Source organism: Myiozetetes cayanensis, unplaced genomic scaffold, assembly GCF_022539395.1.
Source record: "Myiozetetes cayanensis isolate MyiCay16 unplaced genomic scaffold, myiCay2020 scf9, whole genome shotgun sequence".
Taxonomy (NCBI): Eukaryota; Metazoa; Chordata; class Aves; order Passeriformes; family Tyrannidae; genus Myiozetetes; species Myiozetetes cayanensis.
The window spans coordinates 16,322,895-16,348,335 of NW_026088185.1; the positions used below are offsets into that span (position 1 = coordinate 16,322,895).

The following is a 25,441-nucleotide window of genomic DNA, read 5'->3' on the forward strand; positions in this document are numbered from 1 at the left end:
ATCACGAAACAGGAAAGGCATAGATGTTTTATGAAAGCTTCAAGGAATCCTAGCATCCAATTTGCTAGCCATGGGTCATTCAAGCATAAAACACAAACAGAACCAAACTGTTTATATCTTAAATATCGGGAAAGAAAAAAAAAGCATCAATCAATAAGACAATACTATTTCATCAGCAACATGCTGACTATTATTATTTTTCACAGTTCTTTTCAGTGCCCTGTGGTGTTAGAACTTCTGTGAAAATGAAGGGAGGTTGTGATGTTTTGAAGAACAAATTGGTAAGACTGATAGCTAACAATGGGAGTACAGCTAAGTTTTCACTGTACTTTAGGTTAACAGGTTTGAGATTAGCATCTATGTCTTGCAGTGAAGATAATTAAATGAATGAGTAAAACGACCATTCTTCAGAAAGAATTAAAGTAATAACAAACATAAAATGTATTGTAGTTTTTTTTATTTTCTGATATGAAAGAATGGATCTAGTATTGATAAACATATATAATTTAATAAAATAACCCAGACCTAACAAAAATACCTGTATTTTGCCCTAAAACGAGAGCCCTAGACTTCAACACATGCTATTTGTATTTTCTGGTAACCTCCTTTAGTCTTGACAGGACACAATTTGATGTACTGCTTGTGTTGGAAAATAAGCCTTTTCTAGTGCATTTTATTCTAGTTTATTTTGCCTAAAGAACTAAAGTTTTATTTCAGGTTTTTCTCTTCCCTCACATCTCATCTGCATTTTACCTTTGACTCACTACACCTTTATCATTACTTTTCAGTGGTTGATTATGGGTCAGTTTATGACTGGAATATGGAGAGTACCCCAAAAATGTGTAATGAAACCCAAACTCATTGCTCTGAAATGCCAATTAGCAAGTGTGTTTTTACAAGGCATATTAATGTTGTCTAAGCATCTCTATGTAGCCAAAGCAGGCTTGGAATGACTTTGAATCCTACCATTTGAAGTTACTGGAGTGATTACAGTAGAAGTTTTGCTTTTTGTCCAACTTCTATATGCATTTAATGTAATAGATTTATTTTGAGAAAGGGATTATTTTTTTTACATCATGGTGATATAATTCATTCAAGCTCTGTTTCAGACATTTATTAGTATGACATACTATGTGAAAATCATATTGCCTGGGAGTTCTGTATGTGAAGGGACTGTAATTTCTGATCTTGAATTATCTAATCTTGAAACAGTAATAGCTGTGTTAAAGGATACTCAGTAGCTGAAATATGTTCTAAAATTCTGAACACTTTTAAATTTCACATTCTTTAAAAAGTTATTTGAAAAATCACATACGAAAAGACTAGCAGAGTTTATATCATTAAACATGAACATAAAGCCTTGTCCCTCAGCTTTCAAGATATGTATTTGCTTTCAAGGGGAGCTCTAATATTTGTCATCTTTAACTGAATGAAATCACAGATACTTTTACATGTGGATTTTATTATAAGAATTGGTTTATAAGCCTGCTATTTAGCATGATTATATGAATTACGAACTGTGATTTTATTTCTTTTATAATCTCTGTAGAGCTTGCCATTATTTTTACATGTCTGTGTCTGGCATTATGCACCTTTGAAATTGTGCCAGAAATATTTATTGTCCTATTTCTGGCATTCTGGGACTCTGTGGTTCCGTTTGGTTTCCAACCAGAACAAGGCTTATTAGCAGATCCAGTTCTTCGTAGTTCGCTGAAAACAATTTTATATGTAAATTTAATACTTCATTAAAGTAAGCTCTTTCAACAATCAGGAGTATGTATGAAATGCATTTAATGTAGGTAATGTTCTATCTACCACTTTGAGCAATTATCAAAAGCAAAATATATGTACTAATTAGAACTTTCCTTCTCATTGCTTGTCTCCTCCAGCTTGACTAATAAGAAAGCATTAAAATGCAGTCAGGTTCAGCAGAAATGAGACACTCTTCCTGCACTTGCCTGTGCTCTGCACACACATGCAGTGCCCTGGAAGGAAGGCTTGCTGTAGTAAGAACAGCACATTCTCATTCACCCCTTGGATCACATTTATTTAGTTCCAAATTCCTTTATTCTTATTCAAATAACAATCCTCTTAAGGTCAACGGGAGTTTCATTCAAATTACTTCATAATTTGGCCCTCATTTTGTTGGTTTAGTTTCAACTTTGCCCAGTAGGCACAACCATATTAAAAAGGCTTTTGTAAAGTATTCTTGTATTTTATTTAGCTTCAAGGAAATAGATGTTAATAAAATTTAAGGATGTACTTATGTGTTTATTAAAGAGAAGGAATCCTGTTGAATCAGAACCCTAATTTGTTTAAAGAGCAAACTGCTCCAGGAAGCAAAAATAATATAACTGACTTAAGTATTAGTACAGCTCAAATATTTTCAGTGAGAATAATCATGCTTTCACTTGGAAACTAGGGAAAATTGATTTAGTGTGTTTTTTACAGAACACTGAGTTATTGTTATACAGTCATTTTTATAATTATAAACATAAATTACTCATTTTAGCCATTAAAGGGTTAGAAGCTTGAAGTCATGCCCATCAGGGAAGGGGATGTACTTGTATGTGTATAAAACTTCATACATGATTTGAATTTGTTTATTTTAAAGGGTTTAAATGTTTACATCTGCCACAGAACAATGATCAGCAAAATAACCATAGAAATAACAGTAACAATTGTAATAATAAATAACAACAATAGTAGTATAACAATAGTGACAGCAATAGTGACAGTCATAGCAGTGGCAATAGCAACACTAAGTAGTAGTAATAATAGTAAGAGTAACAATAATTATTAATCAAAAGCAAAGGTCTTAATCACAACAAGAACACTTTCTGGAATGAAAAGTTGGTATTGGTTTTTTCTGACGACTGCACGCAATGTTGAGAGATTTTTATATGAGCCATTCACTTGAAATTATATCTTTTGACTTAATAGATTATATACTTCTTTTTGAGATAATAATTTATTGGAAAGAGCCTTAAAAAAAGGACTTAATGAAAGTCATAGAGTATTCAAATGCCCTGCATGATAAAATACTGAAAGGCTCAGGTAACCAGAGGCTGCTGTAAGAACATAGACATCTGACACTCTAAATGTTACAGTTGGATCAGGATATTGAAAGAAGCGTACACTACTATATATAAAAAAATAAATCAAAGTTGTGATATCTTTCTCAATGCTATTGTTGCAGAACACATTTCTAAAGCATGTCTTGCCAAAATATGTCACTGAAGTCACCTTCAGGAGTGCCATATTTTGGTATGCTTTGAAATTATTTAAATGTCACAAATTAAACACAGTTTATTTGGTTAATCCATTTTGATGTAACTTTTATTACAGATATGCACACACATAAGTTATTAATGACATGTATTTTCTTACTTTGGTAAAAAAATTTCCTAAATTACTTAATAAAATATATTATAAATATAATATAACTATGAAATATAAATAAACACAATTATGTATGTTTTCCCAAAGCTGAATTATGCAGGACATTCACAAATGTGTGTTAGTTGCTATATATGTGTAATTTATAAAATGCCAGTGAGCACTCATTCAGTTCAAGATCCACAGAAAACAGATTCCAGGTCTTGACACACATCATCCATTGCTGACTAGATTAAATTTTGTCTTCCACTAACACCAGTGACTGAGGTACATTCAGCTAAGGATGGGATGTAAGGGCACTGCAGCCACCCAACAACTGACACCCACTTCACTCCATTAGTGGTGGTAGAGCAGCTCTGTAGGTGGAAAACAGAGCCAGGAGTGCCTGGACTGTGTCCCTGAGAACTTGGGCTTGCTTTGATCACTGAGGTGCCCACAGGACATGAGGAAGTGAAGCTGTGCTCTTGAGGGATTCCCTGTGGTGTACAGCGATGAGCACAGGGGGCTGACTCAAACCCAACTGGGACACAGTACCCCAGTGTCAGTCTGAGCGATGCAGCAAATGGCAGCATCTAATTCCCAATAACCACAACATGAAAGAAATGGTGAGATGGCAAAGAGCACAGTCAGTAGTGGTTTGAATGGTGGAGTTTGTAATCTTTAGGTTATCTATGTACCTTCATTTGCTGAAATCAGATCTCCACAATTTCCAATGTAAACACAGGTTCTGATTCAGCACCTAAAACTTCCCAGAATCTACATGGGCTCACCAGCCAGAGAAGTCCAAAAGAATCTGTTTTGAAATGCTAAATAAAAGCCCTCAAGTAAACACTGTTAGGCAACATTAAATTTCTCTTTACCAGCTAGCATTTTCCTAATGATGAACAGACCCATATGTTTATTTAGAAAAATTAAATTGGACTAGTAGGCTATTGTTAAAATATAGGAGTGTTACAAATGATACCATGAGAAAACTCTTCTTGAAGGTGATCTTGGGGTGTGAGACCTACGTATTTTAAGAGAAGTTTATTGTTTGGGTTTTTTTAAAATAAGTTGGTTGTTCAGTGTTCTACATGTAGAGGGACTGAAAATGCTAAATGCTGTCTATGATGCTGGGGAAAATTCTGAAGATGTACTCTGCTCTTGGAGTGGTTATGTAGAGTCAGGTTAAACACCAATCCCACTGATAATGAAGGATTTTGAAGAGAATTTATTTAAGAGTTTTAAATACTCTGTAGGGGGCAGTTTTGAACCAGATTAATGGAAATTTGAAGCTGATTGACTCAAAGTTATGTTTTTATACTCAGTTTTTTCATCCTCACCAGCTACATGGGCATAATATCCTCTTTTTTTAGGTAGATCTTGGTGCTTTCACAAACAGGTAGCTGCATACTATCATATAATACCACACAGCTGAGAGGCTTGTCTGCAAGTAAAGTTCAGTAATGGTGGCTAACAATTCTTTTTTCAAACTATCAGTTAGATAGATTCATAACTGAATAGCAATGATTAGAACTTCACAGAGTAAGCCTGCATAAAAAACAGCTCTGCAAAAGGGCCCAAGGACAGAAGTAGAGCTTGAATCAGGGCTGAATTTTGTAGTGACTTTAAAGGATTTTAAAAAAAAAAAAAAAAAGAAAAAAATAAAAGAAAAGAAGCAGCTTCTTGGAGACCCCAGTATTTCCCATAGCATTTCAAAATGTCTTTAAACACAATACCATCATTATTTGCATTTATTTTAAATGGATATTATGCTACACCATGGAAAAAGATGTCAGCACACTTAAATATATTAGCTTAAAGATGAAGATTTAAATCAGATTCTCCACAGCAACATGCCACTTCAAAGAATCAAAACCAGAAATGGACTATTCAATCTGTATTTAATCTGTAATACTAGCTGTATTTAATCTGGAAATTATTCTTTCAGCAGAGTGATAGTCCTTATTATAAGGATTTAAGCAGAAGTGACTCTAGAGAGCAGGCTGAAGAGGAGAGGCTCAGTCACTGAGTCTTTTTTCCACTTGGAAAGGAAGGAAAAGTATAGGTCTCACTGAGGAAAATAAAGCTGTAGATCTAGGTCACCTCTGTAATCGATAGCGGAGTATTTCTGAGTATAATCAGTGGTTCTGCACTGACTGCCATTATTTTGATTTGAATGAACTTGAAGCCCATTCTAAATCATGATATGCAGATGAAGTTGTTACTTAGCTGATACTGTAACTAGCTGATAATACAAAGTAGCTAGGTTCACTCTGAACACTGGCAGAAGCTAAAAGGATTATTTTCCCAATGTCAAAACTAAGAATGAATGCCTGGCAGATGATCAGACTCAGCAGCTCTACTACTTAAAACTTGAGAGCTGATTGTGTTGCCAGGAAAGCTGGTGGGACATCTTGTTTGCCCTCTCCTGGTCTAGAATCCTTGCCTACTCTGTTTGAATTTGAATTATTTTCAAAATTGATGTACAGGGTCTGGCTGGGATGAAGTTAATTTTCTTCACAGCAGCCCATGTGTTGCTGTTTGTTGTATTCTGTGACTAAAACAGCACTGATGACACAGCAATGTTTTGGCCATTGCTGAACAGTACTTGCACAGTGTTGAGGCTTTATCTTTTTTCATGCTCTGCTCTCTTAGTGAGTAGGTTGGGGATTGGCGAAAATCTTGGGAGGAAAACAGCGTGAACAATAGACCCAAACTGGCCACGTGGATATTGCATACCACAAAACATCATGCTTAGCAATAAAACTGGGGTAGCACAATAAGAAGGTGGGGGAGTTTGTCGTCCAGGATAGATGATTGCTTGAAGACTGGCTGGGCATCACTCTGCTTATGGCAGGTGGTTATTTCCCTTGCATTGGTTTTTTTTTTTTTTTTTCATTCACTTACTAAACTCTCTTTTAACCCAACCCATGAGCTTTCTTTTACTCATCTTAGTATCTCCCCCATCCTCCTGAAATGGAGAGAGCAGGAGGTTGTGGGGGTGTTTGCCTGCTGACCAGGATCAACTACCACAACTGGAAAAACCACAACATGTGTAGGATGTCCTATGATGCACTGTCACATGCAAGTTCAACAATGCATGGTCAGCTGCAGGTGTAACAGCTTCTGCACGGGAATTTCTACTTCAAGGCACTCTGAAGGACTTTCTTCCACATCTGTGCACACGCACCCACTTCTGTAACTGTAGTGGTAAAACACCAGGCAGGGCACTGGAGACTTTGTCAGAAAAACAGTGCAAACAGAGCAAGTGTTCATTGTTCCTCTGTTCTCTATGCATGAGGCCAGTGGTGTGTGTCAGCCTCTTAAGAAAACTGATGAAGTAGAGAACTAAGGGAGAGGAACGCTGTTATTACAGCAGTGTAAATTAAAGAAGTACAGAGTTCTGCTTCTCTCCAAAGATGCTCCACATTTGCTGACGGGATCGAAGGCAACAGTGAGAGCATCCCCCTGCTGTGACTCTCAGGGGACTCCAGGGTCCGCCTGGAGAGCACACACCCAGCACGCCGCCTTTGTCAGCACCGCTTCATCGGCAGAGGCTCAACACCAGAGCGCCAGGAGGCCGGGGCAACCCCCCACGAGACAGCCTAACCCTCACGTTCCTCGGCTAAAACACCTTTATTTTCTGCGAGCGGGGACCGGCGAGAGCCGTAGGAGAACGGGGACCGCCTCCGACACCCGGCCGCTTCGACCCGCCTGGGCACGGCCGCCCGAGGCACCGTGACACCGCCGCGGCCGAGCCCCGAGGCGCGGCGGGAGCGGCTGGTCGGGTCGGGTCGGGTCGGGTCCCGCACGGCTCGGTGGGTCCCGCACGGCTCGGTGGGTCCCGCACGGCTCGGTGGGTCCCGCACGGTACAAAGCCCCAGCCCCTCCCCGGCCGCTCCCGCCGCTCCGGCCCCACCGAGCGCGCGGCCCCGCCCCGTCCCTGCGCGCCCCGCGGCAGCGCGGCGCTGATTGGCTGCCGGGGCCGCGCGGGGCCTGCTGGGAGCACCGCCCGGGCGGCGGGTCCCTCCTGCGGCGGCGGCTCCGGGTGGGATGCGCGGCCCGGCCCGCGGCAGGTACGTGCTGGGGGGGGCCCGGCCCGGCCCGGCCCGGCCCCGGCGAGGCGGCGGCAGAGGGGCGCTCGGCGCTCCCTGACCGGGGGCTTCGAGCCGGGGCTCGAAGCGCAGCAGGGCGGCCGGTGCTTTCTCCCGCCGTGCCGCGGGCAGTCGGGCGGCGGACAGGGTGCAGCCCCGGGGGAGGGAGCCACGGGCCGCGGGGAGGGGGCGGTGGGGCCCTGCGGAGCCCGCCCGGGCGCGGCTGCGCCGAGCGCTGCCCCCAGGACCGGCTGGGGCCGCCCCCGGGCTCCGCCCGGCCCCGGCGGCCGCAGGCTTCGCACCGGGGCTGGGCTTCCCAAACCGCGCCTGACCCAGCCAGCCCTCGCTCCGCCGCGGTGCAGCGCAGCCCGTAGGGGAACTGATTTGCCTTTCTAATTAAGGCTCTACAAAGCGTAAACCTCTGTAGGCTACTTCCGAACAGGAGCACCTGAAAGTCAGGTTTAAATGAGAAAAAAGTTCGGTGTCGTGTTTTAACTGAGAGGACCTAGAACAGGCCAGCAGTAGGTGGTGGGTGATGCTTTTGGTTTTCTTTTGCCTGTTTCCTTGTCCACGGCACTCGTAGCTGGAGAAACTTTGTGGTCCCACTGGAGGTTTCTGAGGTCAGTAAATTGTGGGAGAACTGGAGATTCAATATGAACGGTAGAACTTGTCTTCTTTGCAGTGATAAATATTTAAAAATATTTACATAAAATGAAGTCACTAAGCTTACAAAAACCCTCATTTAAAAAGCATTGCCTGTTCCTTCAGGGGAAAGATTTGTATGTCTGTACACAAGGCTTTCATGACAAGTTTCTAACTTCCTTTTTTTTCTTGTAATATGTCTTCTCTTGACATTATGGAGTCTTGAATTTCAGCATGTCAGTTATTAATATTTACTTGGGAGACTGATTTTTTTTTCTTTTTGGAGACGTTTTAATCTTAAAACATTATCAATAAGCTTGAAGAAATTTGAGACTGACTTGATAAAAGTGAAATGAGATCATCAAACTATTTTCTCCCTCTTGGTGGAATGGTTGGTGGATGACTTCCGTAATCAAGCATGATTCATCCCTCTTTCAAAGAGAAACTTTTTCTACTGTGGTACTCTTAGTTCTGGCACTTCTGCTTTTTAATAAATAACTCACATGTTTTGGGAGTAGAGGAGCTGCTATCAAGAAATGAATATTTTTTGAGAGAGAGTCAGGTAATAAAATTGGTAGTAGTGTTTTCTTGAGCTTCTATATTAAGTGTTTTTTAACAATTCTGTTGTCCGTTTTAAGGCTAGGATTAGGAAACATTGCAGCTATCTTGTGTATTAAATCAATGATAATGTTTGTGGAAGTAAGTTCAATTGCAGTAGTGCTTAGTGAGTGGAATGCACAGCTCAGTGCTAAAGAAGTGTAGTCTTCAGAGTGGAGAGTACTTTGCAGTTATTTGTTGATTAGAGCATGGGAAGCAAGCAACTTGTGGAAGGAGAACTCTTACCATGAGTAGTAGTATATTAGGGATAGGTATGTGGAGTGGTAGATGAGGAGGAAGGAGGAGAGTTTGAAGCAGCTGAAGACAATTTGTGTTGTTGTGTCAAAAGAAAGGAGGAAAGAAAGGAAAACATTTGAGCATCTGAGGCACTCCATAGAAATCATGAAAAATTCTGTATCTCCGAACTAAGGATTCAGTGTCTAAATTGTAAATGTGCATCTAGTGGCCCTAATCCCTTAATACGTCTTTGGGGAAGGGTTTTGGGAGTATTACTGACTTGCAGAGCAGCATGTATAAAGCCTGTCATCATCACAGTTCTTGTAAAATCATATGTACAGTGACACTTGTCAAACCTGTTTCTCTTCCACGCATTTGCCAAATATTTTAAAAACACTTGTGTAGAAATAGCATTGTGAATGTGTTATTGGTAAAAGTCAGTGTCACCAGTATCTCATGGGTAACCTGTGCTCAGAATATCCTCTAACACTTCTACTGCAGATGATCTCAAACTATGGCTTGAAGGAAAATGACACACACAAAGCCTGCATGAGCGTTTCTGTCACTTATGGCCATTACTGAGAGCTACTATTGCTCCTAACAGCAGTGGCAATGCTAGGGAAGCAAACTAGATTTGGGAGCCTTGTGCTAGTTTTACAGACTTCTTGATTGGCTGTTTGACACATTGTCTTTATTGCAAAACAGTAGGGAAACTATCTGTCTCTGTAGAAATACTTGGGAAGAAAGAGTCTGCTCACATCTGCTGCAGTACTGTCGTGCAAAAACTCATGCAAAGGGACAATTGTGTAACAATCTGTGTTAATTGTGTGTTTGAAAAAAACTCAACCTGCTGTTTTCCTGAGTTGAGTTGCTGTAGTAGTGATTATTTTGAGAATTTGCTCAAGAGCCCAAGGGGTAATTGTGCTTTTTCTGTAGCTTACCCCTTTGTGCTGGTAATTTGGCAGCAGCAGAGCTAATTTGCCCATCTGTTATAGCTTCATTTTGGCGGCACTTCAAATACGGATTTACTTATTTTTAAGGATTGGTTTCTGACATCACGGGGCCTATAGTTCTAGATTCTGAAGCCCTTGGCTTTCTTAAAAGATGAGGAAGTTACCCACCATACTACAGTACTGTTCCTGCTCGTGAGTGGCCTATATAAGTTTGTTCTAACAACCTCAGACAATTTGAAAACAAATTTGGATTTTTTGCTGAAGGTTACTTAATAAACAAGATAATAATCACTTATATTTGTACCTAGCTAGATCAGTGCTTTGTTTCTGTAAGTCTTACTGTTTCATTCCAGAATAAAGGTTTGAGCCTCAGTTGGTAAACCCTCAGTTTACTGTTGGGGTTGTTATGAACTGATTACTTTTTCATTCACTAGGTAAAAGACTTGTAATTTAAATGAGCAGAAAGAAATTCTGCTATACTGAGGTTCAAAGTCAGTTGATTCCAACTACCTTCTTATGGAAAGTTGCTACATTTTTGTTTCAGGAACTTGGACCTAGGTCATTGAATTAGTGTCGTTCAAGGGTTCCAGGTTTGTGTAGGGTGAGGTAAGCTGCTTTTGCACCTTTGGAACTGTTGGAGTCATTTGCACTGTGGGTTGTGTGTGGTGAAAACTTGCCGATTGCTGCTTTTGTTTAGCAAGTGAAATCTCTTTGAAACTGATTATTTGAACTTGAAACAGATCATACCAAAGAACAATGATAGTGCTGTCCAGTACATTCTTATTGATGATGGTGTAAAAAGGAAGTAGATTTATTTGAGAAATTTTCTCATGAATAGTAGGATATTAATGCTGGATGCCTGGACTGACAGCTGAAGAGGAACACTGAGTTATGCTTATGGGCAGCAGAGGAAATAACTGGAAATCAGTTTCTTAAATAGTCCTGCTCAATAGTAAGTTTTAAAAATTGTTGTTCTACTGGAGAATTTTGATGGCTCTTTTAGCAGTAATTTTGTGTCTCTGTTTTTGAGGACTCCAATCTGATTAAGAATTTCCAAAGTAAAAATAAATTTGGCCTCATCAAGGCTGATCAACTGGCTTACAAGATGGCCTCTGAAACAGAAAACTGGATTTAAAAATAAACATTAAAACAGTAATAAAACATTGCTTTATGCAATATTTTGATTTCTTTAGATATTGGAATGAATTTGTGAATCTTCGATTATGCTGTTAGCTTGCTCCTAAGTGCTTAATGCTTTATTTTCTAGCTGTGAATTCTCATAGAAGAGTGATAGCTCTGGCAACATTTGTCCACAACTGAAGATGGGTGGATTGATTTCAAGATGGAGGGTAAGTAGAATCGTGTAACAAGATAATCTTCTTTAGTCCAGAAGATAGGAGTACCTTGGACATGTTTCTTAATACGTACTGCTTGACTGTTAGTGCTGGTTGAATGTAAGTGCTAAACTTTTCCCATGAATGTCATTTAAAAATCTAGTAGTGAGACATCCAATGTTCAGAAGTATTCTCTCCAAATCACTAAATTGTGAAACCATGTTGTTGTCCTTTATTTCCTTTGCAGTATCAGTCTGGCACTGGCTTGGTTAACTTATAAAGATACAGTTTTAACTCTTTCTGTAAGTCTGAATAGTTTTGTGGTGCTTCATCGGGATAAATACTGCAGCATCTGTGACTTGAAAGATTGGTGGCATTTTTAGGTCAAAATAAGATACATGCAGAATATCATTGTCTGTTTGAACACATATTTTGGTAGCTACTTACACCTATACAAATCTGTCTTCCTATCTGCTTTTGTTGGCTTGTATGTTATTGAGTGGTGTACTGAGTTTATGAGGAAGATGAGGCACCAGATTTTTGACTACTCTCCTGGCAGGTGTGAGTTGTTTGAATCTAGGTTTGCCTTTGCTTGTTAGCAATTGACTTGTGACCTTTCCACACAAAAGTCCTTTCAAGATGAAAGTTTAGGTGCAATGTCAGTTTTGTGTAAGGGAAACTCACTTTCATGGTGATGCAGTGTGGGCTGTGGTTTTTGAATTTGTGGTGTGAGGGGTGGGGAAAGATTATGGATTGATAGTTTTCAGAAATTAGGAAAGATTCCTAGAAGGTGGATTTCAAATTGCTCCTAAGGGGATTTTACTGGAGATGATAACACTTATTTGCAGTTGCTTATGATTTACTTAGACCATGTGTCTTTGTGTAGAGTGAGTGGTCATAAAAAGCTGAAGTACTCAGATCAGGACTTCCTCTATATGTTTGCTTTGCTTTGCCTATTTCCTCCACTCATCAATTCTGTTCTTGTTTTGCTTCCCACCTACACATTCATTATTGTTGTATGTGCATTACAGGTTTTCATCCTTTGTGATGTAGGAGAGGAGCCTTCAGTTAAGAGTAATACCAGCTGTAAAATAGTGATTGATTTTAATCCCTTCTGTTTATCACAAAGTAGGAGAACTTATTACCTTTATGTAAAACAGATAATTTATTAATCTGTTATGAATATGTCTTTTTATTAGGAAACTGTTAATGGACAGTAATCCTCAAAAAACTGACTTTTAAAAAAGTGAGATTAATGTCTTTGTTCTTTCTCTTGTAAGCAGGCAAAGCCATCCACTGTAGAAGTATTAGAAAAAATAGATAAGGTATGTGTTTGCTCTTCGTGTGAGTTTTTTTATTTGTTTTTTTTTTTTTTTTTTTGAAATATGCATCCTTTTTACTGGCCATATATTTCTTTCACATTAAATAAAACACTGTAATGACATTTTAAATTAAGGTGGTAATTATTGCACTACTAGAGATTCTGAGTTTCAGAGGAATTGCTATCTTTTTTTCCCCTTACTATTAGTCATTTAAAAAATACCCATACTCTGTAATAGATAGTGAGAAGCAACAGCTCAACTATTTATTTAGAGAGCTTGAAATAGGAATGAATGTGAAGCTGCCTTGATTACACAATTATTTATCACTAGTGGTTAAAGTCCCATGTAATGGAAAATGTCACTAATACTAAGTTCCATTCATCAGGTTGATTAGAAAAGCTTCAATGTATGGTTTTATGTGTAAAAGTTGTAACTGCGATAGTAGTAAGGTCAGGGGCAGAATAAGTGAATAGATGGTTCAGTAATCAATTGTGATTTTTCACCAGCATTTGTGACAGATGTCTGTACTCTATGGGGAAATTAACTGTTTTGAAGTATGCTGCTGATATTTTTTGTTTTCCTTATGATGAAAGTGTGAGTACTCCTGTTGTCACTTGAAATACAGTCAAAATGGTTAACACAGCAGAGCGTTGCTCACTCACTTATTAATATGCCAGAAGCATCATACAGATGTTCAGGATTTCACTCTTAATGTGAGGAAAGTACTGAGAGGAAAACACATGAAATAATGGAGATGTTTCGGCAATTTCCCATGTTAGTAATAAAGCATTAGAGGCATTTAAAATTCCACAGATGCCTGATGAAAGTTTTAAGATGCAGAGTATGGTTAGCATTGATTGATGTCATTGTAAAGACTGCCATTCATAAGATATTATTATTTTTCTCTTGTCCCACCCAAATATACTAATACATTTCAATTGTGGAAAAAGTGCTGATTTGTAATATTTCTTTCCTATTGCTAATACAGTGCAAGTAGCCCATATCATAATCTTAATAGTGTATTTATGCTATGGAAGTTATCTTTGGGAAATATTGTCGTTGATCAAAAAGCTACTTGACTTGAATCAAGTATCAAATTGATAGGGCTGATTTTAGCAAACATTTAAAGGCAGCTTAGTAAAACCACCTACTAATTTTGCTAATAAGGTTGAACCCTGTTTATTTACAGGAAATACAGACATTAGAAGAATTTAGAGAAAAAAATCAGAGGCTACAGAAACTATGGGTTGGAGGGCTGCTTCTCTACTCTTCACTCCTTTACCTTGTTACTTGCTTAATTGTATATTTGTGGTGTCTTCCTGACGAATGGACAGCAAGGTTGACAATGACACTTCCATTTTTTGCATTTCCATTCATGTAAGTAAATGTGCCTTTTTTTATTTTCTAACTGCTGTCTGTTTGATAAAAGGAGATGGAAAATACATCTCAGCAGGAGGTTGGGTTTACTTTGACAATCCTTGAGATGTCATAACTTGCTGAATTTTTTCTTCTAAAATAAATCCCAATAGTTAGGCAGACACTTTCTTTGTGGGAAATGTCTCTCATGGGTCTGAAACTAAGTTTTATCATCAAAAGATGATAGGATGTAAAGTTACTTGGCCTATCAAAATTATGCTAGGGCTAGAGAGAGAGACCTGTATTTGAGCAGCTGCAAGGTAATGTAGTATAAGCAAAAGAGCATTATCTTGGCTTTTATTCTTACTGCTAGTTGGAAAGTAACATCTCTATATGAAAGTAACCTATGGTATATCACCTATATATAAAATGTAACATTATAAAACACGGGAAAATACAAGAATGAATGGAGAAACTTACTGTTACCTATTAAAGTAAGTGTGTTAATACAGAATTGACTTGAAAGATCATCAGCCTAATTATGTTGAAGACTAGTTTTATGTAATTAGCTATTTTTCTGGAAAATCATTGACTATTTACTTCAACAATGAAATATCCAAACTTCATTGGATGTGAACAGGAGAAAGTATTGTTAACGTTTTTGTTCCACTGAGCTGATTAGCTGCTCATCCTGATGAGTGGCTTTTGTTTTCTAAGAAAGCTACTTTTCTAAAGTAACAAAATGGGCTCCCACCTCACTAAACAGCTGCTTTACTACCTCCCCTTCCCTCAGATCAAGGAGGAGAAAGCATCCTGCTGAGGATGCTCCCTACAGGGAGCACAGTGCATTTACTAATTTGCTGAAATGAACATCATAAATACTGTCCATATTTGTACAGCATCTTTGTATGAAAACATGACTTGTCAGTGCCCTAGCTTTAGATTTTAAAGGTAAAGTCAAATGTAAATATTTAAGGCTTTGCAAGTTTGATTAGCGTGGGTCAGCATAACATACCATGGGAAAAAAAAAAAGGCACTTGAAGATGGTTTTTGGACGTCATACTGTGTTATGCATAATACACTAATATGCTGTTGTTGTGGAATTCTGTGGAGAAGATACATGAGTGGCAGTATCTTGACTGGAAAGGATTAATATAGAAATTAGAGCTCAAATTAATATTTGGCAGTAACATGAATTGATTTTGTTCTTAAGGACAAGCATTTCAAAGTCTTTTTTGTGAATGTGTGAAGCTTACTCATGCTAATAGGAAAGGCTTGTAGAAGAGGAAGTATTACCAACTCCCTTTCACATAGATGTGTTAGGATTAGTGTAGAAATGAAAACTTTTATCATTGAAGGTGAGATGGCTTCTAGTGCTGTGCTGTGAATTTTCTCAATGGGTTTTTATTCTCTAGTTTGTCTTCCAATTCCACCTTTTTTCAAGATGGCTCTCTGTAAAATTCCAACTTAGATATCGGCTTACTAACATTTAAAATTAGACTGTTGTTCTCTATGACTTAGAACTGTTTATCAGATTTTTTTTTTATTTAAGCTATTCCCCTTCAGCTTTTTTTGGCAGATATGAATGGCAAGCAGCTGCCAGCTTGTCTTTGTGCTCGGTCAAGAGGTGACTCCATGCTGAATGCCTGGTGCCACCCAGTAATAGCTCTAGAGATTTTTCAGCCCTAATCAAACTGGAATATGTCTGCCTTTTCCAGCTTGCAGTCAGTCACCAACTTATTTCTGCCTTAGGTCAGTCCCTCAGGGTCTCAGCAAGTTACTGATGCTGGTAGAGGAAGTTAAGTTCTAGGAATATAACTTGGTTAATTTTAAATGTATGTTGAAATATCTGAAAAGTTGAAGAAATATGTTAGCATGTTAGAAGGATGCTCTTCTTGAACTGGTTTTTATTTGAATTGTTTAAGCTTGCATGTTCTGATTTTGAGAAATATGGTTTTATTTTGTAAAATTGGTATGAAACGGTCTGCTATTAAACTTTCATCTCAAAGTTCTTAAAGAGGAAATGTTTTTTTATTTCATGAAGTCCTGCCATATCTGTTAACTTAGAATACAGCTTTTGATAGAAGACTCTTTAACATACATTAAAAAAGAAATAACACTTTTTTCTTATGTAACAGGGTATTTAAAGCAATTCAAACCCTGTAAGCATTTATTTCTTCTGATGCTTTATGAAGACACATTTTGCAGTGTGTAAACAGGCAAACCTATCTGTATTCTCAGAGTAGTTATTGTGGGATATCTTTGAACCTGGAATAGTTAAACTTCTTTCTCTGTTTCTCTTACCTTGGATAGGTTACTCTCACATCCCAGTTGCTTCATCTAACTTGCCTAACTCAGGCTATGTTAATACTTGAAGGCATTTTGAACTGGGAAACCATTATATAAATGCAATTTTCTTAAACAGAACATTGCTAATTTAGACTCTGTTATTTAATGCTTGACATAAGGTAAGATCACTGGAATGGCTTAAAGTATGAGACTTGCTGCATGGCTTAGGCTGAATAACTTACCAGGAAAAGTGTCAATTTAATTGTAAGCAAATGAAGTCATGATGATTGCAGAGAGACCCTTTGAGTGTAATGGGGTCATAGATCAGTTTGACTTTATCTTGAGGTGAACTACTCTGTTGTTTGAGCTAAGTCAACTGAAACCCTATAAAACTAGTAGATTCAGAGCTCTGTAAAATCACCAGGACTCAGGTCAGTTAACTCTGCTTGGGAGAGTATTTGTACAATAGTTGTATCTTGTGGTTTTCATTGCTATTGAATTCTTCCTGCAAATCTCCCAGGTCATGATTTTGGGCCATAGCTTATTAGCTTGGTTTTCTGGATAACATGAATAATAAATCTATCAAATAAGAAGTGATGACTGTGTAATATTCAGCTGAACGTTTTAGTAAGTGATGATGTTACTTGCAATTGCTGCCTTAGTATTTCTACCTTTAGTAATACTTGGTTAAATTTTAATAGAAAAGAGCATTTTATTTAGAGCAATGTTGATGTCTTGACAAGATGCTAATTTAATTTTTAGCTTTTTGTATAAATATTGTCTAAAGATTTCTGTTCTTTGTATTTGCCAAATCTCATCTGGTAAGTGTTCTGTTTGCTAAATGACTTCAGAAACGCTTACTGTAATTTATTTTAATGAATATAATTCTTCTTTCTGTTTTAAAGAATCTGGTGTATAAGAACACTGCTCATTTTCTTCTTTTCCAAACGGACAGAAAGGAATAGTAAGTATTTTTTTTTTTTTAATATGGAGCTAGATAAGAATGATGCTTACTACGATAATGTAAATGGTTTTGATCATTTGGCTTCCAGGCAAAGGTAGTCTTGTAGTTGATACTGAAATGGGTAGTATTAGCTACACTTATTTCTATGACATGGTTCATGAAAGAACAGGAAGGAAACTGCCTAATCTTTCACTTCACTTGTAAAATTGTGGTAACTTTCTCCCATCTTTGCATGTGTCAAAGTGTAATGGAATAAAAGACAGAGTAAAAGTGGGAGCGAGGGAAAAGGAAATATAAACAATAGTAGTTCCCTTGATACTTGCATCTTGCGAGTATCCCAAGAGTCTTAATCTGTTATCCTTATATATAAGAGAAGAAATTTATAGGAGATGTTTTAATTTATTTGTCAAGATAGCTTTTCTCTCACAAGTTCTCCAAAGCATGCTTGTTTTCCTGAGTGGAAAGGATATAAGCAGGTATGTTTCTGCTTTTTTGAGAGCTAAGGAAAATTGGAAGTCATGTAACAAAACCAAAAAGTAATGCATTTGTTCAAATATATATAAAAAGTTGTTAAATTTTGCATTAGAATGAATCTACATGCTATTTAAAAACAGCATCTGTGGCACTTGTCTGCAGTAGTTAGAATTCATTTGAGACTTTCCTTGAGAGCAGTCCAACCTGTAACAATATCTCATGGTGATGTGAGCAATAATACAGGAGAATCTCAATGTTGCCCTGTGTTTTATGACTTGCAGAACAGCATGATATATGTAATTTGTGACAGCTTACGAGTTAAACATCACTTTTGGAATTTTTGTTAAACTTAATTTTTGTGTTTGATATGCGAGCGCCGAACATACATTTTTATGTGGCAATAAAATTGTCAATCTATTCTGTAGTGCCGTGTGATTCATTTCTAAGGAGAATATATATTTGCATTTCATGACTGAATTAGAAAAAAAGTATGTATGTTTTTCTAGTTTGCTTAAATGTCTTTATTGCTGTTTTGAGTATACAGGCAAGTCTGGTGCTTTTGTTAAACCTGTGTATAAAGGTTTTTAGTAGATGATAGAACATGCCAAAAGGGATTATTATGTCAATGTGTTTCCAGAGATTGGATAAAAACGAAGTGTTTTACCTCAAAGATAAAAGTCCTGTATTTGAAAAAGAAAAATGAAATGTGTGGTACAAGAGTTAATGGCAGTACAGTGGGAGGAGGTGTAGCTGAGAGAGCAAATTGGCAACTAAGTGGCTCAAAGCTAACCTTTTATTCTGGGATAAGTTAATATAACACATTGAGTCACTGGAGATGGTTATTTAATACTATAAAGCTCTATGCTGGATAACCAGCATACATCAGATTTAGGAACATGTTCTGAATGAGGAAAATTCATAGCTGGACTCCAGGAAAGGTGATATAGAGAGATTATGGAATTTCAGTTTTTAAGACAGGTCAGGAAAACAACTGTTAAGGGAGATTTAGGCTGATCTGTCCCAAAGTGTGGGGAAAATAAATGAGGTATATTGCAGGTATTGACTTCTCTAGTATGAATTCCTTTTATTCTTTAGGTTTAATTAAGATGAGATATATTGGTTTCTTGAGAGTACTTTGCAGTAATTGCCCTTTGGCCACATTTGAAGGGGCAGGTGTTTCACTCGGTTCTTGCTGAATACAGGAAGCAGAGTGATCAGAAACACCCACATTTAAAGCTGGTTGCACGGCTTGGTGGAGAGCCATGCCTGAAGATGTTCAAGGCACTTCTGTACTAAAAGTGGTTTTGGGTTTTGGTTTCTTAAGTGGCAGTTAACAGTTGGCTGTATCTGCTGCTTGCTTGGCTGCATGATACCACACTGCACTGCAGTGCATTCCAAGCTGTTAATCTGCGTGGGGCTACATGAGACTGTGTACTAATATAAATGTAAAATTTTATGAAGGAGATATCTTATTAATTTGAAGATGCACACTTTCTGGAATTGCCCATCTTCTGTGGTCCAGCCCAGTACTAAGTATGGTCTTGTTCCATGTTCTATTTATCTTAACTAATATGGGTTGTTGTAGTTACCCTTTTATTGCATAAACTTTCAAATATATGCATGCCCAGTTTTAATATTTTTTGCATTTAATAAAAGGGTTTATTCTATCAAAATGAGTCTCGACATTCTGGAAAGATCAAGTAATTGTTCCCTTACTTTCAAGTAATGGTGTTCCTGAAGTGGTATGACATATTTATGTCTAAAGAAAGATGCAAAAAAAATATTATTTTTAGTTTGATGGGTTTTAGTTTTATATCTTGGAGTTTTGTGAAGCTTTTTCTTGCTTTGAAATCTGAAAAAATGGGTAAAAATAGCTATAGTTTTACAGGAATTTAGTTGCCAGTGTTCACTAGAGCTGAGTAGGAGGGAAAAAGTTGTAAAGTTTATTGTTAAACTCTTTTTGCTGTGAAGGATGTAGTAGAAAGCTGTATTATTGAGAGAGCATCTTCTACTCTCTCAATAGAGCATTAGGTGATGGTTTATTACAGTGAGATTTCCATGAGTGTCAAGCTGCAAACACTGACTTACAAGAAAATCCCACATGGATTTGACCTTTCTTCCTTCACTTCCTCTTAGAGAGGTTGGGTGCTTTACCTATTAGTTGTAACAGAGTCTCTTAACATTTAGTAGTAAAATGACCTTCAGGTAGCTGTTCTTACAAAACTGGGGTGTTTGCTGTAGTCTGAAAGTATAGAAAGGGTGAAATACACTGAGCTCTAAAGCTCAGAGTTGACCTGGCATTTGGAACTAGTATGTGTTAAGAGGCTTATGTGACATACTGAAGCCAGTAAATCTGGTACTCATATATATTAATGCTTAGACCTCAAGCTTTTTTTCTGTAGATTGACTCATGAGATTAAGTGTATTTGGTCCATTGTTATACCAGTTTTAATGTAGGTCAAAACAGGGCACTGGCTAGAATTGGTTTGCTTAATGAGGAAATGGTACATAAAATTTTTTAATAGTTATAACTATAAAGTGATAACAGTAGGCTATAATTTATAAGCAGTTTCAGCATTTTAAGTGATTTATTTTCACATAAAATAGTTATTTTATACAAAGTTTACTGGTGTTTAGGATTGATAGTGGTCAGTGTGTAATTTTTCCTGGTCTTACACTGCAAAGTCAGTGTTCAGAGTGTACTGAAATCTTTTATTTATATTTGAAAACTAATGTATGTTGTCCTTCTTTTAGATGATGCGCTGGAAGATTTAAAATCTCAAAAGAAAAAAATAGTAAGTAAAACTTAAAAACTGGGTTGTTATGGTCCACTAAACCTGTTGTTCTCCAGATATTTGCATCCACTTGACCAACACGTAATCTCAGTAAGACAAATTTAGGATGGGAAAGATTCCAGGTCTTGGATGACTTTCCCCCTTTGCAATGTTTGTAATATTGCAAAGCTGTTTTCTCTCTGCTTAATCATTCCATAAGGAAGTTTGCTGTTTACTTACGTTGTTGGCTTCATCTCCAGCCTCGTAAGGCAAAACTTAAAAACCACCACCACCAAAACACAGTCCCCTCTCCCAAACAACCAAAACCCAAACACTCTCCCTTTGCCCCTCCCCGCCCCTTCCAAAAAAACCAGCCCTTCTTCCCTCCAAAACCGCCAGAAGTTGTATTATGAGGGTTTAGTGTTAATGAGTTTCCTAAAGTGCTTACCTTATACCTTCTGGATTTTGCCTTGGTAGCTAAATTAATAGGAAACCCACAACAAAGATACCAAAAGGGAGGTAGATAAGAGTCTGGTATTATGCCACAATTTCTCACTCTGTTTTTTGCCACTTTTAAAATGTAGATGTAAAAAAAATAACCTGTAACCTAACTGTCGTCTTTTGGTAAAGTGGGTTTGCTAATATTTAAATGGATGTGTCCTTTGTTTGGAGTGGTGATAAAAAGGGGTTGGACAGGCTTACATTTTCTGAGAAAGAAAGAAATGAGCATGACAACTATGTTAATTTTATTTTATGAAAAACTGCTTAACTGAAATTAGTTAATGTTTCCAATTAACATAATCATTTGGTAGCTTTGAAGGGAAAATTCTTGGAACAGAAAAAGCACAGTGGAGAGCAAACCAGTTTTTGGAATCTGAAGTGTAAAGTCTTCATTTCAGTTTAAGTTTAGTTTTCTGTAATCATGAAAATTTTCATATTTATTCTAGAATAACTAGTGATGCTGAATGTTTGTGTGTGAGAAGCACTTTGGAGAAAAGACATTGAATAAAAGATTAGTCAGGAAAAACCTGGTTTAGAAAAGGGAGAGTTTTTTACTTTGAGAATTGATACTGTTGAAACAATGTATATGTGTATTTTGCATATGCAAGAAATCAAAATAACCTAATGTAGAAGAGCAGGCAGTAGTTAAAAATTAAAAAACTGCTCAAATACTTTGTGAATAATAATGAAATTATAGTGTAACTGTGGAGAATTTAAACCTGAAAATATAAGTTACCATTAGTATGTATGCAACTCAAGCTTTTAATCATTAAAGATAAACTTCTAAATAGGATTAGTCGAACAGATTCTGGGAAGTCCAATAACATATGACTCAGCTATTTTTCAGTCTGAGGGCACTAAAAATTGTTGACTGTCTCTTGATCTTGTGGGTACCTGGTTCCTGGCAAAGAGCCAGAAACAGAGCACTTATTCAGCCTCTTGAATCAGGGTAATGTTGATATTTTTTACTCAGAATTTAGGAGCGTTAGGAGTTGCATCATTACTTAAGACATTCAATTAAGCATTAAAATTTGATAATCTTACATGAAATGGAACATGTTGAAATGAGCAGGAAGGGGATGCAAGTAATGAGACAATATAATTTGTGTTTTAGATAAAAACACTCATAAAATTGTATTCTGTAAAATTATTGATAATACTCAGATTTGGTTTTGGTTTTGTTTTGGATTGATTTCCTTAAAGCTGTCTTTGACTATAAATAACTGTAGCAACACCTACTTTTTGGAAAAAGAAAACAAAAATCTTCAAGTAAAATAATGGGGAGGGAGAGGAATCTTTTTTCCCTGTTCAATTCTGATTTGCTGCAGGGTTTGCAAATAGAATTAGTTACTAAGATATTTATATTGTGATCCTCAGAGTATCTAGGATGAGTAAATTATGTATTTCCTGTTTATTCATAATGCAAATTGTTGTCTAGGCACTGTGAGCCTGCCACAACAGCTGTGCTTTTTCCCTTTATTGCATCTCAGCTGCAGAAATTGCTGGAGAAATCTTATATTGAAGACAATTGTCCTTTTGAAAAATGTTACAGTACTGTGTTTTGCCAACATGTGGTCCATGTTCTCCCTACAGACATTATTTGTGTGCTGGAGGGACATAAACCCGTTGTAGGGCTTACCTGTAAATGGTGTAAGCTTCTCATCTACTAGATATAATGCCCTAGTGGCTGTTCAGTGACTGCTCAATAGAAATTAATTTTTGTTCAGTTTCTGTTCTGTCTTTGGTGATATAGTCATATGGATTCTTTTGTGGGTAAAATACTTGACAAACATAAACACTTCATCTGGAAATGACTATTAGTATTGTCTATCCTGTACTTCGACTCAAAGTTTGTGTAATGCTTATTTCTCACAGAACTGACTCTCTATGCTATTTTTTTCTTAGTGAATACTTTAAAGCATGTTGAGTTATGAACTGGGGGTAGGGATTAAACTGCTTAGCTGTACTTAATGCACTACTACGAGATACAGCTTTTTTTTCCCCTCCTTGGTCATAAGGGATACTGTGGTTGTGTTCGTGACTGTTTAGCTGGAATTTCGGCCTTAGAGTTCTCACTTAATGAGGATGTCAGCCCTTAAGCCTGAACATGTATAGATGAGCAAGTTCAGAGGGTTAAGCATATTAAAACAAGGGTACAGGACATGTATTAAGCTGATACAATTGAGAATTAATGCAGAGTTTACCTGGAGCAGCAGTCTTAAAGACGGGATAATTCTTAGCCTGAGGACAGAGTTGTGAAGATAGTATAGTAATTACCTTGCTAATTTTAGAATTAAACCTTGCTGAAGTTTGCTCAGCTACTCTGAATAGTAGGATGAGTATAATATTAGACTTTGACAGACTTAGCCATTCCATACGTGAGTTTAGAAAGTTGCATCTGTTAATCTTCCAGGAAGGAAAAAATCCAACCGAAACACAACAAACTAGTATGGGTTCAAGGCTGTCTTGGAGTTATGTTAGTAATGGAAAAAAAAATAGCAGCATATGAATTCTGTTACTTAAAATAATTACTGTTTGACTTTATGCCTTCAGCCTTCCAGGCATAGAAAACCACTAATGTTTTGATAACCTTTAGCATGCAACAAAAACTTTACTAGGAGTTGATTGTTGTATAAGTCCAGTTTTGTCAGGTATGTGTTACCCAGTGTATGTTGGAATACTGCAAGCATGCAATTGGAAGCTCAGAATACAGTTAAAGATCGTAGTTACTGACAAAGGGTCAAATAAGTGAGTTCTTTCGTGCAGTGTTCATGCAAAGCAGTTACTTTGGTGGTTTTATTGTTTGTATGGATCTGTTCAGAATATACTTGATTACTCTGACTTAAATAATTTATTTCCAATTTTAAGGAAACTTTTGTTATGTGTACTTACATGGCGTATCTTATATGGTAGACTGAAATGAGTCTCGTGGCTTTATGTGAACATAAAGAAATACCTCTTCGTAGTTGGGTTTGACATCGTAGCAAGTAATTCAGTTTATGAACTCACATAGCAGTATAGCAAGTAAGTAGTTTGCATTGTGCCAGTACTTAAGACTTCAGTTGCTAAATTGCTTCTACAAGAAGCTTAAAATACATTACTCATATTGCTTTTCAATATAGGCAACTGGTGTTCCCACAGGAATTTAGTTTGGTTGCCAGCTGAAAAGGAGGCAATCCTTGCAAATATTCATAGGAGAGAATGTGGTACACGACCATGCTTCTTTATTAAGATGTGGTTAATTCCATGAAAAATTCATGCTTAGGCTGGTATTAACTTTCATGGAGAGTTCACTTGTGATTCTAGTTGCTCAGCATTTATGCTTGATAATGATAGACCAGGAGTTAACTCGTTGCAGAAAATAGAAAATGTTTTTGTGGGAGAAGTTTTGGATCTCAGAGAAGAGTGTACTATGGAAAAAGAGTAAGAGATATTGAGCAGTTTGTGTTAGTAAGCCAGTGCTCAGCCCTAGGTTAACCTTTCCACAATTATACTTCAGGATGGTAGGTGCTCAGAAGTCAACATGTTGATTTGCATTCATAAATGGCCTTGCTGTGGCAGAGCACAAGCCTGTTTCTTCTCTATGCAAACATAGAACTAGTACTTGAATTTTACACAGGCTGTTATTTGCTTCTAGTAATTACACTAATTTGTTCACAGTGAGTAAACTTTGACCTTTTTGATTCTTAATTTGGTATTGTCAGCCAAACTTCAATTTGCTTTAGAAAACTATACCCTAGAAGTAAAAGCATGAAAATTGTGAACATACTTATAGAAATCCTGACAATATGACAATATCTAAACATTTTCAAAAAATTTCTAAAGAGTTGTGATACTGAATTCTTGTTCAGATTCAGCTTTACTAGAATTATAAAGCTCTATATGAGTTTCAAAATATAAAGAATAGCTTGTTGAATTATCCAATAACTATGTAATGTGAAGAATAACTTTGACATCTGAATCTTGAGAGTTGAATTTTCCTGTTTCAAATAATGGCACTGTTTTTGCAGAACTCAAATATCCACAGATAGCTACCATACTAGGCAAGAAGTGCCTTAGATAAGGAAAGTGTCAAATGATGGTAGAGCATTCTGGTTTTCTCTTCGTAAAGGTTGCTTTGTGCTGCAGAACATTATTTCTCATTTTTCTTTTTGGTGTACAGACAAGTGTGTGCATTTTATGTTCATTGATGTAAAGCGAACTTGTCTTTTTTAAATTTTGATTTGGGGGGCCAGATACTGACACTGACTGTTAACACTTCCCCGCTTTGCAGCTTCACCTCACTAACCTTACCCTTTATATAAAAGTCTGCCTTGTTTTTTTTTTTAAGCAATAAATACTTTATTTTTCCTATTAGACCATTAATTCTGATCTTATTACACTGTGTGGCATTTGTTTTACGAAGTTAGTGGGTTAACTCCAAAGTCCTGCTGAAATACAAGTCTAGGAAATTGATTTTTACTTCCTTCTTCACTCCCTTTTTGTTTCAACAGTCCTTAATTAACAGTTTGTATTCCTTGCCT

The 25,441-nt window shown here is 37.2% G+C and overlaps 1 protein-coding gene across 3 annotated transcripts in view; it reads left to right on the forward strand.

Moving 5' to 3' along the window:
* The first annotated feature begins 7,377 nt into the window (after positions 1-7,377).
* LNPK (lunapark, ER junction formation factor) overlaps positions 7,378-25,441 on the forward strand; it is a 50,418-nt gene continuing 32,354 nt past the window's right edge. For 2 of the 3 annotated variants that reach the window (XR_007632070.1, XM_050340158.1), the window contains exons 1-6: positions 7,378-7,457; positions 11,172-11,253; positions 12,519-12,563; positions 13,750-13,937; positions 17,111-17,169; positions 20,398-20,438. Coding sequence is in view for 2 of the 3 variants with exons in the window: in XM_050340158.1 (XP_050196115.1) it covers positions 11,227-11,253; positions 12,519-12,563; positions 13,750-13,937; positions 17,111-17,169; positions 20,398-20,438 (360 nt within the window). In the remaining variant the exon portion in view is untranslated. The remainder of the gene's footprint in view (positions 7,458-11,171; positions 11,254-12,518; positions 12,564-13,749; positions 13,938-17,110; positions 17,170-20,397; positions 20,439-25,441) is intronic. The other variant, XM_050340159.1, reaches the window with a different exon arrangement.